We start from the raw sequence: 16203 nt of genomic DNA on the forward strand, positions 1-16203 counted from the left end.
ATTATATAATATGAACCATTGGTATATCAAAAATCAGAAAAAGTATTTTAATTCACCTTATTATTGAACTGAAACAATTTTTGCACAGAATTATTTTGACATGCGGATGGATCGACAGTCGAACCACTGTGCTCCACTACGTGTAAACGTGTTAGCGAATACAATCTGGAGAATGGTCGTTAATATTCTTAAATCCGTTGAAATTTAATACACGAGACCACTTGACACTATACACTGTACTGTGTTATACTAGTCTCAGAAATAACTAAAGATTTACAACTACATATACATGTTCCTTAACTCAGTTCTTTTAACGTGCTCAACCATGTTGACCAAGCCTCCTTTACCGATATACGGGCATTGGAAACTTGCAAGATTGTGACAAGTTCAAAATCCAGTCCAGAGTTCCTACACAATATATGAAATTTTAAAGATAACTCATATACTTTTAGATATAAACTCAACGTTGATTAACTTCCTCGAATCGGGAACAGTGACCACCACATCGTACTATTAGGCCTAGCTATAGCAGCTAAAATAACAAGACAAAACTAACCAGTATAGAACCATCAACCTCTGGGAAAAAGCCAATATGGAGGGAATCAAGAAAAGCCTCACTGATAACTTCACTGAATTTCAAATCACCAAGTTCAGTGATATCAACGCAATGTGGAATAATTTCAAGAACATCATCATGAATGTAATGACCACATACGTACCAACTAAACAGACCAAGGAGAGATCGATACAGCCACCCTTGGATGAACACACAGCTACGTAAAATAAGCAACAACAAACAGCGTGCATACACCATGGCTAAAAGAACTAAAAACACTAAAGATTGGCCTGTATTTTATTTGAAGAAAAACACTGTAATAAATATTTTTTTCTACTTTAAAAGCAAAAATTATATCTTGTCAAAGTATCTGTATCTGTATTCCCAAATTCTGTATGCGGATGGATACGTCACAGATTCCTTTCGGCATGATTGTGTGACGGTTGGTCTGCGCACAAGTTAGTCGCGCTTCCTGATGAGTGCAGTTTTAAACTCCTCAGTTGTAGTGACGCACACTACCAAGTCATCTAGATGGTTCCACTCTACTGCAGTGCGCATGTTCTTAGTGATAAAGTTGTTTTAAAGGTTGTAGCCCTTATCCTTATTTGTCGTTCTAGTCGGTGAAATTTAAAAAGGTTGTCCGTAGAGGGAGCGCTGGTATCTTCCCATCAAACACGGCTTTGAAAAATAAAACCAATCATTGTTGTTGACGTCTTAATTGTATTGACGGAAGCTGCAGTTCTTATAGAATTTTTGTCATACATCCTTTCTCTCTCGATTTCATGGTAGTCTTTGGTGATGAATCGAACCTCTCTTTTATATGGATTATAATTTGGCTATGTCTTTTTGCGTATAGTGGTCTCAGATAATTGATCCATACCCATAATGGATCTTATTAGTGCTATATATGCTGTTTTACGGCATTCCTGAGGACAGTGTTGTATGTTTCTCATAAGGAAGCCTAGCGTGCATGGAACTGCATGTCTTTGTTGCATTTATTTGTTATAATATTTGTTCGTTCCATTTAAGGTTTTCTTGTATTTGTAATCCAAGATATGAGTTGAATGACACTTGTTCCAGCACCTGGTTATTAAGGTTGTATAGCTGCTTGAATTTACCTTCTAGACTTAGCAGACCCCCCTTAGCATATATAAAGCATTTTTTGGGCGTTGAAGCGCATACCCCAGTCGTCGTTCTATTTTTCTAGTGTTTTGAGATCTTCTTGTAGTTTGTTATGTTCATTTTTGTTTTTGATTTTTGATGTCCCTGTACATCAGCAAACAGTCGTCTGCAAATAGTCGGACTGACGAGTTTACTGCATCTGGAAGATCATTAATGTGACAAAAAAAGAGGATGGTGGGGGACTCCGGATTCAACTGAGGCATTAGTTGAGTGTTCTCCTTCTACATGTTCTAGTTAGGAATTAAGTTAGGAATTAAGTTAACCATTTGTGGATATTTCTTCTAATTCCATATTGATTTATTTTGTGCAGGAGTCGATCATGAGGTACAGTGTCGAATACCTTCGATAAATTCAGGATCGCATTGACGGTCTACTTGGTTTCCCTTGTCGTATGACTGGAGCATGTCGTTGATTGGGATGGAAATTAGGTCTCCTAGGAATATCCAGATCTAAAGCCATGGTTTAAAAAAGTCAATACATTATACTTTTCAAGGTGTTTAAGCTAGCATGTGTCCGCATGTAATGTGCTCAAGGAGCTTACATGGTGCTGATGTTAGCGAGACTGGCCTATAGTTTCAGCCGCATGTCTGCCTCCTTTCTTGAAGATCCTAGAGATGTTGGCATTTCTCAAGTCCTCTAGTAGAGTACCACTGTCTAGGGATAGCTGGAATATTGATGTTAGTATCGGTGTACCAGATGTTCGGTGCATTGTTTCAGTACTCTATTTGGTATATTGTGTGGGCCAGAAGCTTTGGATGGGTTGATGGTTTCCAGCATTTTTTCACTCCTTCTGTTCTAATGGTGATATATGGAGTCTTTTACCCTGATGCTTGTTTTGGGTAATGTTTGTGTTGTTTCTTTTGTGAAGACAAATGCAAATTGCTTCAGAAGAATTTGGGTCTTCTCCTTATTTTCGTTTGTGAGCTGTCATTGTTTCTTTAATGATACAACCTTAATGTTATCCTGCTTTATTGATTTAACGCATGTACAAAAAAAGTTTTGTGTTGTTTTTATTCCTTCCTTCAGTGATGGCGTTGTTCATAGGCGGGTCCAGGGGAAGGGGGCTGGGGCCCGCCCCCCTTTCATTGGAAACATTTGGTTGCTTATATAGGGAATAACTGAAGCGTGACTGGACCGCCCCCCTTTTAGGTCAGTCAGTCAGCGGTCCCCCTTACAAAAAGTTCTGGATCCGCCACTGGGCCGTTGTTAATATAATTATGTTATGCTTTCCTGATTTCTCTTTTGCACACCTTTTTTTTTTTTTTTTTTTTTGGTAATGGCGGTAGTTTGTCTATGATTTTGATCTTTTGGATTTGTTAAACAGGTTTTGTTTTTCTTTAGCTTTTTCTTGATTTTGTGGGTAGTCCATGGTAATCTGTTAGCTGTTGGACTGGACTATTTTTGATGGCATGTTTTTGTCTAGTATTTAAGTATTTATCAGCATATTTTTTTACTATCCTTCATATATTGTATATATTCCTGGATACTTCAAGTTAAACAACTAAGTAAACATTTTCTGAATTTGACTAGTACAAGGCAGATCAATAATTTTACATAGGTGTCTGACACTACTATAAGACGCCCGGTGTCACGGTACTTTTCTATCCCAAATTCATGTATTTGGTTTTGATGTTCTATATTTGTTATTCTCATCGGATTTTGTCTAATGCTTCATCTTCCTATATCCAATTAGTCCGTTTCTGTGTGTGTTATATTTTAGTGTTGTATCGTTGTTCTCCTCTTATATTTTTGATGCGTTTCTCTCAGTTTTAGTTTGTTACCCCGATTTTGTTTTTTGTCCATGGATTTATGAGTTTTGAACAGCGGTATACTACTGTTGCCTTTATCTGACACTGCTATACCAACTATTGTGATTTTTATTATCTAAATCTTTAGAGGTCTGTAAGGCTTTATTCAACATATGGTTCTCTGGCATATAAAAAGGCCGGCATATAAAAAGGCCGAATGCAATTAAAGGTTTTATATGCGTACTCTCTGTTATATTCATCCTGTCTTTTGTGGAGCACCTCAATTTTTGTTGACCGAAACGTTTTTCTTGGACTACTTTTTAAAAATATTTTTTTAAATAAATTTTATTTTCATATATATTCAAACATAAAATGATCGAAACTTAACCAAATGCAATTAAGACAACAATACGAAAAAATATGTTTATCAGTTTGATAAACATAAGACACAAACCTAAAAAAATCTTAACAGTTTCCCTTTTACTTATTAGGCGTAATGATTTCCAACATGTCAGCCTCCATGGGGATCATTCTGCAAAAAAATGAACTGTAGAAATATTGAAGTTTGACTCGATATACCTTTGAAGAAACCAAGTTTTGTTAATTTTAAGGATAGCAGTAGTCAATTACATCATAGATAATCATTTGAAAGTACGAAGAGGTGTGTACTGCTTTTCTCGAAGTCTAATTTCCACAAGAGGTATAATTGACTGGCAAATATGGCCGTTTTTACACACAAAAAAAAAAAAAAAACCTCTTTTGAGTAAGATAAACCACGTGCAACTGGAATAGTTTTAAAGCATGAAACATTGTTGATAATTAGAATAAGATTGGATAAATTAAGGTACAAGTTTTCCTCTCTTCATGTATTTTGTTTCCTTTGAACTTAGCACGAATTAAAGCACAGGTCTTCATATCCCCGAGGAACCAGTAATGACGCACCTAACGTTGTGTTTGTCTCTGCATTTAATCTACCATTTAAAAGAAAAAGAAATACGGAATAGAATGAAAGGTTGATCACTTGTTAATGTATTTCAATCATTAAACAGTTGATTTTTGAAACAGTAAAAGCAATAAAAATCATGTTTGCTAACATTACAAACGGACTGTCAACTTATGATGGGTACCAGTAATGACGCACTATAAACAAACCAGTAAAAACCACTTGCAGTGTACCTGGTGTTCGAAAAATTGCTTCAATCCGGATAATTTAAAGTTAACACTATTCAACAAATTTAATTTTGATAACAAATGTTGACATTAACAGTCACTTTTATGATCATGTTGATAGCAACACAATTTTTTCATTAATTTAATTGTAACCTATATTTTATTTCAAATTTTATATAAAATTGTTCAAAATTTATCAAAGTGACATATATATTCCATATACTTGAAAATAAGAAGTAATTGCATTCATAAAACAACATTGACATTAAAACATTTATCAATGTATACTTCGTACAATGAATGAAAAAAATCGATAAACAATAGAAAATTATATAAGCGACGATCATTTGTTCTACAGTGATTCCCGCTTAAATGTAAAACTATGTCACATGACAGTCATATGATTTGAAAAACACAAACTGGGGCAGCATGTGCTTACATACTTTTGCCGGCCAAAGTGGATTTAGGACTGATAATCATTCTGGGAAGGGTCGACTGTTTTTTACCTCAATAAAATGGCAGAAATTGCATTATCTTTACTAATTCAAGCAATAATAACATTTCTGGACAGAGTTTGAGGCATCTATGTTGTAGTCATATGACCTTCACCATCATGTTATGAATAGTAATTATCGATGACGTCACAGCTTTTGTTTAGAAATATAAAACCCAAAACTAAATTGGTGCGTCATTTCTGGTCCGCGTCAAAACAGGTACCAAGACGATATCGCTTATCACTGCTGACCCGGCCACTTGAATTTTTGATGTCATACAACAATCACTTTTCCATTGTGGCGTCAGATATTTTGTTTTATGACGTCAAAATTTTATGGGAACCTGTGTGATATCCAACTGATCCAAAAAACTACAGAGGAATTACAGTCCTTCCTGTTATTGGTAAAATTCTAGAGATACTTCTTAAGAACATCTGTGGCAAATAATCGCTGCCATCCAAAACCAATTTCAGAGAGGATTCACGTCTAAAATATCACCATTATTTTGCGCTCTTCTACTTAATGAAGTGATTATCGATGCAGTTTACAGAAAAACCCCTTTACATGTAGCACTGCTCGATGCAAAATCTGCTTTTGACGTCGTAAACCATAGTAGTTTATATAGGAAATTATATCTAGCAGGGATTTCTGGTTCATTATGGCTACTTTTGCATGATCTAAGTGTTGGTGCTCAGACATCAGTTCGATGGGAAAATCTGGTCTCTGAACCCTTTGATATTAGGCAGGGAGGAATATTAAGCACAGAATTATATAAACTTTATATAAATGATGTTCTTAACCAAGTAGAGGACAGTGCACTGGGATCCTATATTGGTCATATCCACTGTCCTATACCAACCTGTGCAGACGATGTCACTCTGGTAGTGAATGACCCTACCAATATGCAAACCCTTTTGTCAACTGTGGAGAATTACAGTCAACAGGAGAAGTATTCATTACAGCCTACAAAATGTAAAATTATTAAAACTGGAAAACCAAAAATAGAGGATAATTTTAATTTCATATTAAATGATACACCCATTCAAAATGTTGAAACAGCTGTACATTTAGGAATTACCCATAGTAGTAACCCGCGGCAAACCATTCCAATCCATGTCCAGGAAAACATCAACAAAGCAAGGAGAACAATGTACAGCTTGATGGGAACAGGCATGCATGGCAAGAATGGTCTTAATCCCGTAGTAAAGTTGGTCGTTTTTCAAATATTCCACGAAATGAAAGAATTTGCAAAAAATGCTCCTCTGGCTGTGTTGAAGATGAAATCCATTTTTTAACTAACTGTGAAAATTTTAAATCGGATAGAGATGCTCTCTTTGATTTGTTTGCCAAAGAATTCCGAATTTTTCTACACTTGATAATCAGCATAAATTTATTTATTTATTAAACTGTGAAGACAATCAGGTTCTTAATGCTGTTGGTAAATTTATTAAAGTGAATATGAGTTAGTAATTGTATTGTAACTGTATGTAAAAAATTGTTTGTATCTATGTATCTATGCAAATCAATATTCTTTTGCCTTATTCATGTATGCTCTGTATGCCCCTTGTGGGCCCTTAATTGGAAATAAAATATGTTCTGTTCTGTTCTGTTTGTAGCATGCCTGCAATTATTCCAAGTTTACGTGTTACCAGTACTCATTTATGGTCTAGAAATACTATTACCAAATTCTACTCAAATGGAACCAATTGAAGTCTTCTATCGGAAAAGTATCAAACAAATTTTATCTATCCCCAATAACACAACAGACATGGCTGTATATATACTGTCGGGTACCATTCCAGTAATCAGTAAAATGCATAAACTAGCTTTAGGAACCTTTGCAAACATTTCAAGACAGGAGAACTCTATAGAAAGACAAGTTGCAGAAAGACAAATTCTTATCTCAACAGCTGTTAAGGACAGTTGGTTCACAAAAATTAGATCCTTATTAATTAAATACAGCCTACCATCAATTTTTAACATTTTAGATGAACCACCCTCGAAATTAAAATGGAAGAACCTTATCAGGAAAGCAATTGACACTTACTGGGTTGATCATGTGGTGACCATGTCTGTCTATTATAAGAGTATTTCATATATCTCTACAGCTAATTATAGTACTGGTCATCTTCACAATGCTCTGGCAAGTATCCAGACTTCTGCAAAAGACATCCAACGTCTCCCCATCAAACTACGACTCCTTACTGGTACATATATTCTCCAATGCAACAGGGCAGCTTTTAACCAGATTGACATTAACCCAACATGTCTTTTGTGTGAGGAGGACTCTGAAACATTATATCATTTCATTCATTCATGTCCTGCTTTAGCTTCTGCTAGAAATCATCACATGCTTGAACTTTCACATATTCTCAATAATAGCGAGCTCTGCGTCAAGTGTAGATCATTAGAAAAGCTAGAGATTAGTACACAACTAATATTGGATGCTAGTGCCTTGCTCTGTAATCATTGGTAATTGTCAATGTAAATGTGGATGTACTGACTTTCTTCATCTTGTAGAGTACATTAGTAGAAAACTTTGCTTTGCGTTGCATATTAGACGTAATACACTATTATTAACATTACCGACGATTAAAAAGAAAGGGTTACTTGCAACCACTCAGTCAAAGGCGTGAATATTTAAAATCTAAATTGTTCTGTTTTAGATTTTTTTTTTAAAAAGTGTGAGAACATTTGTGGGTGTTACAATGTATATACACCATTTTTCCTACTCTGAAACCAGAGGTGTGCCTTTCAAAGGCAGGATATTCATACAAGACAAGACAATACAATGGCAGACAAATAACGATAAGGTGTATTGCAAATGCTTACATGTAGCTACTAAATAGGGCTCTTTGACACATTCCCCATTTCCATTCTCAATTTTATTTACTCTTCACTCCTTAATGTTTTGTTTTTTATTCATTAACACAATATTGAATGTGTGTGTTAACTCATCATTCATCAACTAAAATGAAATATATATATTTACATAAATCTGGATTTACTTGTCCCTTATTAGAACTTTTGGATTCCGATGACGACTTCATATAAGTGATTTAGCCTTTCATGTTCCAACTGATTTAGTTTTGACGAGTTCTAACCCTGTTATTGTTAAGGCACTTAAACACGCCTGGACGCGCCATTGCACGACCCCGTGCGTTCAAGGGACGCTTTCTGACAACACTAGCTGAGTCTTGTTATCATCATAATCATCTCAAAATGAAACTAAAACATGCTTCTACTCAATATTTTTACAGGAAATTTACTTTCGTTTTAATTGCTAAGTGTGTCACGGAATAGAAGTTCATTTTAAATCCTGAGAAGTATGAAAAGAATTACGACATAGCTAACGATAATTGGATAAAGACAGAAGTGATCAAAATGTTTTCCTCACCATGTGTACTTTTAAGCAACGTAACATTTTAACAGGGACCTTTTCAACGTTTTATTTTTAGAACGAAAGGACTGTTTTTAATATTACAAAAATAGATTTACGCGACGATTTTGTAATAGATAAGGGTAAATAACCCACACGATAGCGACTAAAAACGTAACGAACTCGTGGTTTTGACAAATTATTGGGTTTTTTAATTGCATGAATGGGGTTTTAGAACTCTGCAATGGGCAATTGCATTGAGTTTTTCAATTATTTTTATTGCGTGATCACGCAAATTTGCAGCTTATCTGGAGCTCTGATTTCAATTTTATCTTTCTTTTAGATAATTATCTTTAACTAAAATATGGCAAAGAGACGAGCAGATAAAGAATTAACTGACAGAAATTGGGACGATGAAGATGAACCAGAAGAGGTTAGTTAGGGATTTTACTTACTAATTCATATGTAGGTGATATTTGTGTCATGGAATTTTTCAAGCGCCAGGTTCGCAAAATAAGGTAAAAGAATTTTCTTCATTTCAATGAAAAGTCACGACAAATGAATTTTATTCCTGTCTAAAAATTTGCATGTATACATATAAAGATCTACACTGATTACTTAGTACCGTAATTGATTCTATTTATAGATTATGAATACCACCATAGACATTTACAACATGTATGCAAAATTAGTTCAATCTGACATAAAATAGTTGACCTGTTACAAATAATGAGTTTCTTATCCACATACCATATTTATTAAACATGTTGTGTACATGTATACCTGAAAACATGTAGATAAGTGCATACATTTTGTAATAATAAATTAGATACTAAGATAGTCTATAACACTGTATTTTTAACTTTACAAATTGTTGAATTTCAGGCAGGGGAAATCCAGCTTGCCACTGAAGAATCATTAAAAGGAAGACAAATTCTGAAAGGAAAAAGGAGAGGTGCAGCTCCAGTTCAGGTATTGTGCTAGTTACTTGCAATTGTAGAATATTGTAATAAGAGAATAACTATCTTTTTCTCAGAATAATGTGTAATGGAAAGGTGACAAGTCTTCTTGTTAATTGTACATGTACCTTACCAGTAATCTTTTAAATACTTTGTAAAAGAAATATATACATTTGTACATTGATATAAAATAGATTGATATGAGTATATCCTTAAGTTTTTATTTCTTTATATTTTGTACGCTTAATATTTATAAATTTCAGTCATAGATTTGATATTAAAAACCTTCTTTCTTTTTAGAACAAAGAATTCAGTGGGTTTTCTGGTTTTAGTTTCAAACCTACAGCAGCTAGCACACCATTCTCTTTTAATGTTAGATCGGTAACTAATGGTGGGTCGGAAAAAGATGAAAAACAAACGGAGAAAACAAAAGAATCTGAAAATGGACAAGCAAAGACACTTCCAGCATCAAATGGTGCTGAGAAAAAGAAAGGATCTTATTTGTCAAGTTTGAAAAATTTGAATGAAAGTGTATTATCATGGATAAAAAGTCATGTTGATAAGAATCCATTTTGTATATTGACTCCTGTATTTAAAGACTACGAGAAACATTTAGAAGAAATAATGAAAAATAAAGATGGAGAGAAAACAGAAACTGGAGACAAATCAAAAGGAGAAACAGACACAAGTAAGTCATGTAAAACCACTGTAAATTCAAATCTTTAAATCTGGTATAATTTTTATAATTTGTGGGATATCAACTGACATGGATTTTGAGGGTAAAAATTGAATCAGAAGTTTAGCAAGGGTCCAGAAACGGTTAAATTTGCCAAACATGATTGACCTATTCTGAAATCTATTTGTGCTAAACAACAGATTGGGATATGGGACAAATTTAATTTGTTTACAGAAATAATTTGGTCATTTCGTTGAAACTAGGTTTCTTCATCGACAATTTGCACTTGTTTTTGTCTTGTTATCCCATTCCTGTAATAAAACTGCCACTCCAGTATAGTGTTATAATCCCGAGGGCCCACCTTATAACTGTATTAATGCCTCAGGGAAATATTGGCTAATGATGATAGCTAATCTCTTTACCTGTGTTTTTAATTTACACCTGAGAAATGATCACAAGCTCAGAACTAATATTATAAAGAAATTAAAAAATTCCATAACAACTGTCTTCATTATTTAATTATTTTTCAGCTAATACAATTGTTAATTCTGATTTAAAATCAAATTAAAACTAATTTACGTAGAAATAAGTAATTTTTACTTGACACACAAACAAACTTTGTTTACTATGTAATATGGCGGAAATACTCTTCCGCAGATTAGACCACTTAATTGTAAAATGCAAAATGATTTCATGCTAAAAAAGAACCAAACTTACAAACATAATCAAACACTAAGGTAAAAAATTAAAAAGCTGAGGATTTCCTGTCTATTTGATAAACAAAACTAATCCCCTAAATGAGTCCAGAATTAATTACTCGCGCAAAACATCAAGTTTAAATTTTGTCTTCAAAATCGAAAGAAAAGTTAGCGATGTATACACATTGGCACACCTCTATTTGAAATTAACAGTTCTCAACCCATAATAGATGCCAAATTTATTTGTTTGATGTCCGACCAGTTTTTAGTAATATAGTAATTTATTATTTTTTTACAGAAACAGCTCCAACATTTCCCCTTGGAAATTCTCTTATGTCACCAACATCTTTAACAACAGAAAACAAGCCATCTGTTGCAAGTTTTGCATTTGGTAATTCTCCAAATTCTAAAACAGCAACAACTACAGAGACCAAACCATTGGGAACTGGTTTCCAGTTTGGATCCAGTTTAACTAAACCAACTGGGTTTGGTTCTATTCCTACCACAACTGCAGCCTTTGGTGCCAGCTCAACTACAACAACTGGTTTTGGTACCAGCTCAACAGCTTCTGGTTTCTCAGGGTTTGGTTTCAAGTCTTCCACAGAGAGTAAACCTACATCTGGTTTCTCGTTTGCTGTAAACAAGCCAGCTGGAGAGAGTGGTGCTAGTCAAGGTATATTTTGATATTTACTTTGCCCTGGTGCATATGCATGCTTTAAAATTACTTTGAACATCAACAGACAACAGAAACGTTTTAATTAGAATCAGATTGAAATGCAATGGTTACAATTTATTATGTTTTCAATAATTAGATAATCAAAACTTGATGCACATGTACTAAGTCAAAGTTTAAAATAATTGAAACTTATTTTTAGCTCACATGACCTAAATTCCTAGTTGTAGCACATGAGAAAAACAAATTTTGTCTATGAACAGAAATGTTCAGATGTTGAGATCTCAAAATTTTTGGTTCACACACAAATTGATAGAAAGAAAAAATAAAAGGAAATGATCAGCAAGACAAGATCTACAAATTTGTAAACATAGACACAATTGTCAGACAACTCCTTATAGGTCAGGAGCATTGGCCTCAAATGATGTTTTTTTTACAAATTATTTGCCTATTATATCGTAAACTATAATAGATGAGAGGGACAGACAACCAAACTTTTAAGTCATTACTCTGTTCCTGTAAAGTAGACACCAGCAGTTGGTGAGTTGCCGCTCAAGGTACACTGGAAAATTTGAAATAACAAAATACTGAACTCCAAGGAAAATTCAAAAAGAAAATTCCTGATCAAATGGCAAAATCTAAATATCAAACACATCAAACAAATGGGAAACAACTGTCATATTCCTCACTTGTGAACACATTTCCTCATGTTGAAAATGGAATGGTTGAACAACACATGTTTTTAAAATTTCGACGAAACGTATTATGGTATGCAAATGTCCGGTGTCCGTCTGTCTGTCTGTCCGGCGTAAACATGTTGCATCGTAACTTGAGAACAACTCATCGAAATTTAATGAAACTTTATACATGTTATATAGTTGTTTCTTATGATGGTCAAATGATTTGTATACTTTTTGGTGAAAATAAGATAAAAACGGCACTTTGTAACTAAAACAGACACACTGCTTTGTTATATTAATCTCAAGATCTGTATACCTTTTGGTTTTGATTCAAAATTTTATTTTAGTGATATTTAAAAACAGGGGGGGGGTTTCACATGTCCAGCTGTATCTCAAAAACAATATAAGTTATTGCTTAAAACTTTCTCAGAAACTATTTATGATTATTGCATAAAACTTCCACACACAAGACGTCGGGTGTATCATGCGCTCATGGCGCAGCTGTTTATTTCTTTCTTTATGATTTAACAGTTCCAAGTTGGTTTCAACACTGTAAAATGTATCTCTGTACATATAAAGCAGTAAGTTTATTATTCTTTTTATGTACTTTGTAGAAGAAGATGATGAATATGTGCCTCCTCAAGCAGAATCTAAAGAGGTTCCAGAGGAGGGATCAGTACACTCCATCAAGTAAGTAGTAGGTTTATATTCACCCCTCAAGCAGAATCTAAAGAGGTACCAGAGGAGGGATCAGTACACTCCATCAAGTAAGTAGTAGGTTTATTAACACCCCCTCAAGCAGAATCTAGAGGTTCCTGAGGAGTGATCAGTACACTCCATTAAGTAAGTAGTAGGTTTATTTACACCCCTCAAGCAGAATCTAAAGAGGTTCCCAAGGAGGGATCAGTACACTCCATTAGGTACGTAGTATGTGCCCCCTCAAGCAGAATCTAAAGAGGTTCCAGAGGAGGGATCAGTACACTCCATCAAGTAAGTACTATTCTTTATATTCGCTCCTCACATTCCCTAAAACCACAATTTTAAGTGAAAGAGGGTTGATCATCTTGTATTGTAAATTTTATTTTTCATATATAGCTTACTCAAGTACAACCTGTCTTGTATGTATCTTAATACCTGACCTAGTTTAATGGAAAACATGGAAAACATGGATCAAAACTACAATAAACTATTTAAAATTAATTGTCTCTCTTTCATTTGGTCACATATTTGAAGATTTGAAGACATCAATTTAACAAAATTTCGATATACATTTATTGCACGTCTTATAGGAAGGGTAAATGTTGTTCACTGATTTCATTGTATTATCATAATAAAATATCTATTTATAGATGTAAGCTGTTTTATCAGAAAGATGGAGCTTGGACAGAGAGAGGTGTAGGATTTTTACATCTGAAGATAATTGATGAAAAGTTACAACTTGTAGTTCGAGCTGATACTACCCTAGGTAAGACATTTATTCTTCTGTAGCATTGATTGTTGATGAGATGTATTGTGGAAGCAATTTTCAGATATGCCAAGCAATCATTGTCTGTTTGATGATTATTTTTTTTAGGTCATGTTTAATAATGAGTGGTTGAATACTTGTCACAGTCTTGTGCAACTCTTTTTTTCAGTCACCATTTCCAATCCAACAAAAGTTATTTATCATTGTTATTTATAGTTTTTTGTTTGTCTCATTTTTTTTCTTCCTCAGATTCTGAAAAAAGCCATTTATTGTGTCACATTCATTACAACCAAAAGTCAGATTTTCTAAGCTAATTGGATATTAAAAAAATCATATTGCTATCACATTTATTTTTCCAGGCAACATAATCTTGAACATTATACTGTCTCCATCTATACCACTGAAAAGACAAGGCAAAAACAATGTGAGCATGATATGTGTACCCAATCCTCCTGTGGACAAAAAAGCTGATCCTTCCAAACCTGTTCCTATGATGATACGAGTAAAAACTTTGGAGGACGCAGATCAACTACTAGAAAAAATGGAAGAATTGAGAAAGAAAGATTGATGAAGAAATTGTACTTAGTTTATTTTGGATATTTTTCTGCCAATATGTAATGTACAATTGTAGCAATTTTACGTATGATTTTGTAATTTCATTGCCATCAATAAGGGTATATGTGTTCATCCTAAAGTTCATAAACTAAGACAATAAACAAGTTTTTCTGTTAATGTGTAATGTACAGTTGTAGCAATTTTTAATATGATTACATTATTTCATTGTCATTAACAAGGGTGTTTGTTTTCATCTTTTATTTCATAAACTAGGACAGTAAACAAGATTTTCACTGCATGTGAAAGAAAGTGTTTTCAGGTTGTATAAATATGTGTCTCTCATCTTTATTTTGAAATTTTAAAATGTTTTCTGGTTATAAGTACTGAGTATCAGTTTGTGTATGAATTGGCTATATTTGGATTTATATTTGTCAAACATGAAAATGGACAAAATACTTATATTGTATAGAAAGGCCAGTATTTTCCCCTCAAATTGCAAATAACAGGCTGGTACACAGGTTATTTTAGAATTGCATTTTTTTGTTGTTGTTGAATTATAACATGACATCCATATCAAATCATTTCAGACAGCATCTGACAGTCAAGCCATATAGCATCTTATTTCTATGATACTTAAAGGACAAACTTAAATCTGTTTTTTTGTAATCAAAAACATGTTTTATAGTGGCAAAGACTAAATTGGCTGAATTTTATAATACAATTTATGAATTCCAAGATATCCAGTGTTTTATATGAACTTATTCTATTAATTTTTTTCCATACAACTATGAATTTACTTTAGGAACCATTGAAAAGTATCTGTTACATTACTTTGAAAGTTTGACTGAATATAACTAAATCTAAAAAAAAAAACAAAATGCACATAAACAAATTTTGATTTAGAGACAAATGCTGTTCTAGCCTTGTTTCAAAATCACATAACAACTGCATGGTTAGTTTTATTTCATTTATATTTCATGATGTAGTAAAAGTGCTGAAATCATTCATACAGCAATGCTGTCAAATCCTTAAACTTTGTAGGCCATGTAAAACGTATTGTGAACATTTACTTAATTTTCTAAAAACAATGAGGAAGGATGTAATTTACTTTGTGTATTCATCATGCATGATTTTTATATAACAAACTCCTAATTTTAATTGATACCCAAACATGAAATGTGCATTTTTTCTTTTTCATACAAAGCAGACCTCAATAGTATTTTAATGTTATGCATCAATAGCATCATAATTCCTGTAAGGCTTATCAACACATTTCGTGACAATTGATTCAAGCCCATTGAGAATATCTAAATGAAAATTTTCAAGATATACCAGTACAGATTTCTGCTTAAAAAGATGTGTAAAGAAAGATGCTATTCAAAATTTTCTAAATTAAAACTCTTTTCAAGGTACACAGATCTATGCTAAAAAGATGTAGATATAAGAAAAATGCTGTTTCTTTCAGCAGCAATAAATCTGAAGTATTTGTAAGTCTTTCACTGGAAATGAATACAATAATTTAGAAAACAACATCCTATTGATCAAATTTATTTTAGAACCAAAAATGTATTTTCAATGACATTCTGCAAATTTCCTAACATCCCAAGTTATAACATATTCTTGATTAAAAATCATACTTTTTTTTTAATTAAGTATGTAATATCAATGAATAAAGCCAACAGAATAATGCAATACATCAGGTACATAGAATCCCAGCTACATTTATTACACAGAGTCAAGATTTGTGAGATGTTTATCATTTAGTAGATAATGAATGTTGTAAAATTGAAATGAGTGAAGGGTAAAAGAATTGGAAAAAGACGATATGTTTGAAAGATCTGTTAAAATTATTGCTCTGTGTTTTATGAAGTTTTTGAGCGTTAAAGATTGTTACATCATGTAAGTGCTTATTATCATTTAAAAAGTGCTTTGTTATATATATTTTTCAATAAAAGTCTTCGATTTGTT

The 16203-nt window shown here is 33.2% G+C and overlaps 1 protein-coding gene across 2 annotated transcripts; it reads left to right on the top strand.

Annotated features, from left to right (window-relative positions):
• The first annotated feature begins 3989 nt into the window (after positions 1-3989).
• LOC143082398 (nuclear pore complex protein Nup50-like) lies at positions 3990-16203 on the top strand. 2 transcript variants are annotated; one of them, XM_076258048.1, is made up of 8 exons: positions 3990-4186; positions 8873-8962; positions 9415-9501; positions 9789-10176; positions 11161-11535; positions 12830-12905; positions 13565-13680; positions 14040-16203. In XM_076258048.1, exons 2-8 carry the CDS (start codon positions 8894-8896, stop codon positions 14246-14248), a joined length of 1320 nt encoding a protein of 439 aa, XP_076114163.1. In that variant the 5' UTR covers positions 3990-4186; positions 8873-8893; the 3' UTR covers positions 14249-16203. The 2 variants fall into 2 exon arrangements, with proteins under 2 accessions (XP_076114163.1, XP_076114161.1); XM_076258046.1 differs by having other exon boundaries at positions 3990-4147.

The sequence above is a fragment of the Mytilus galloprovincialis genome, chromosome 7 (genome assembly GCF_965363235.1).
Source record: "Mytilus galloprovincialis chromosome 7, xbMytGall1.hap1.1, whole genome shotgun sequence".
NCBI lineage: Eukaryota > Metazoa > Mollusca > Bivalvia > Mytilida > Mytilidae > Mytilus > Mytilus galloprovincialis.

What these genes read in the sequence shown, in the direction of transcription:
- LOC143082398 (XM_076258048.1), top strand. Translation starts at nt 8,894, where the DNA reads ATGGCAAAGAGACGAGCAGATAAAGAATTAACTGACAGAAATTGGGAC. An exon ending in GGATCAGTACACTCCATCAA is followed by an intron (nt 12,906 to 13,564) that starts GTAAGTAGTAGG and finishes ATCTATTTATAG; the next exon opens with ATGTAAGCTGTTTTATCAGA. An exon ending in TCGAGCTGATACTACCCTAG is followed by an intron (nt 13,681 to 14,039) that starts GTAAGACATTTA and finishes TTATTTTTCCAG; the next exon opens with GCAACATAATCTTGAACATT.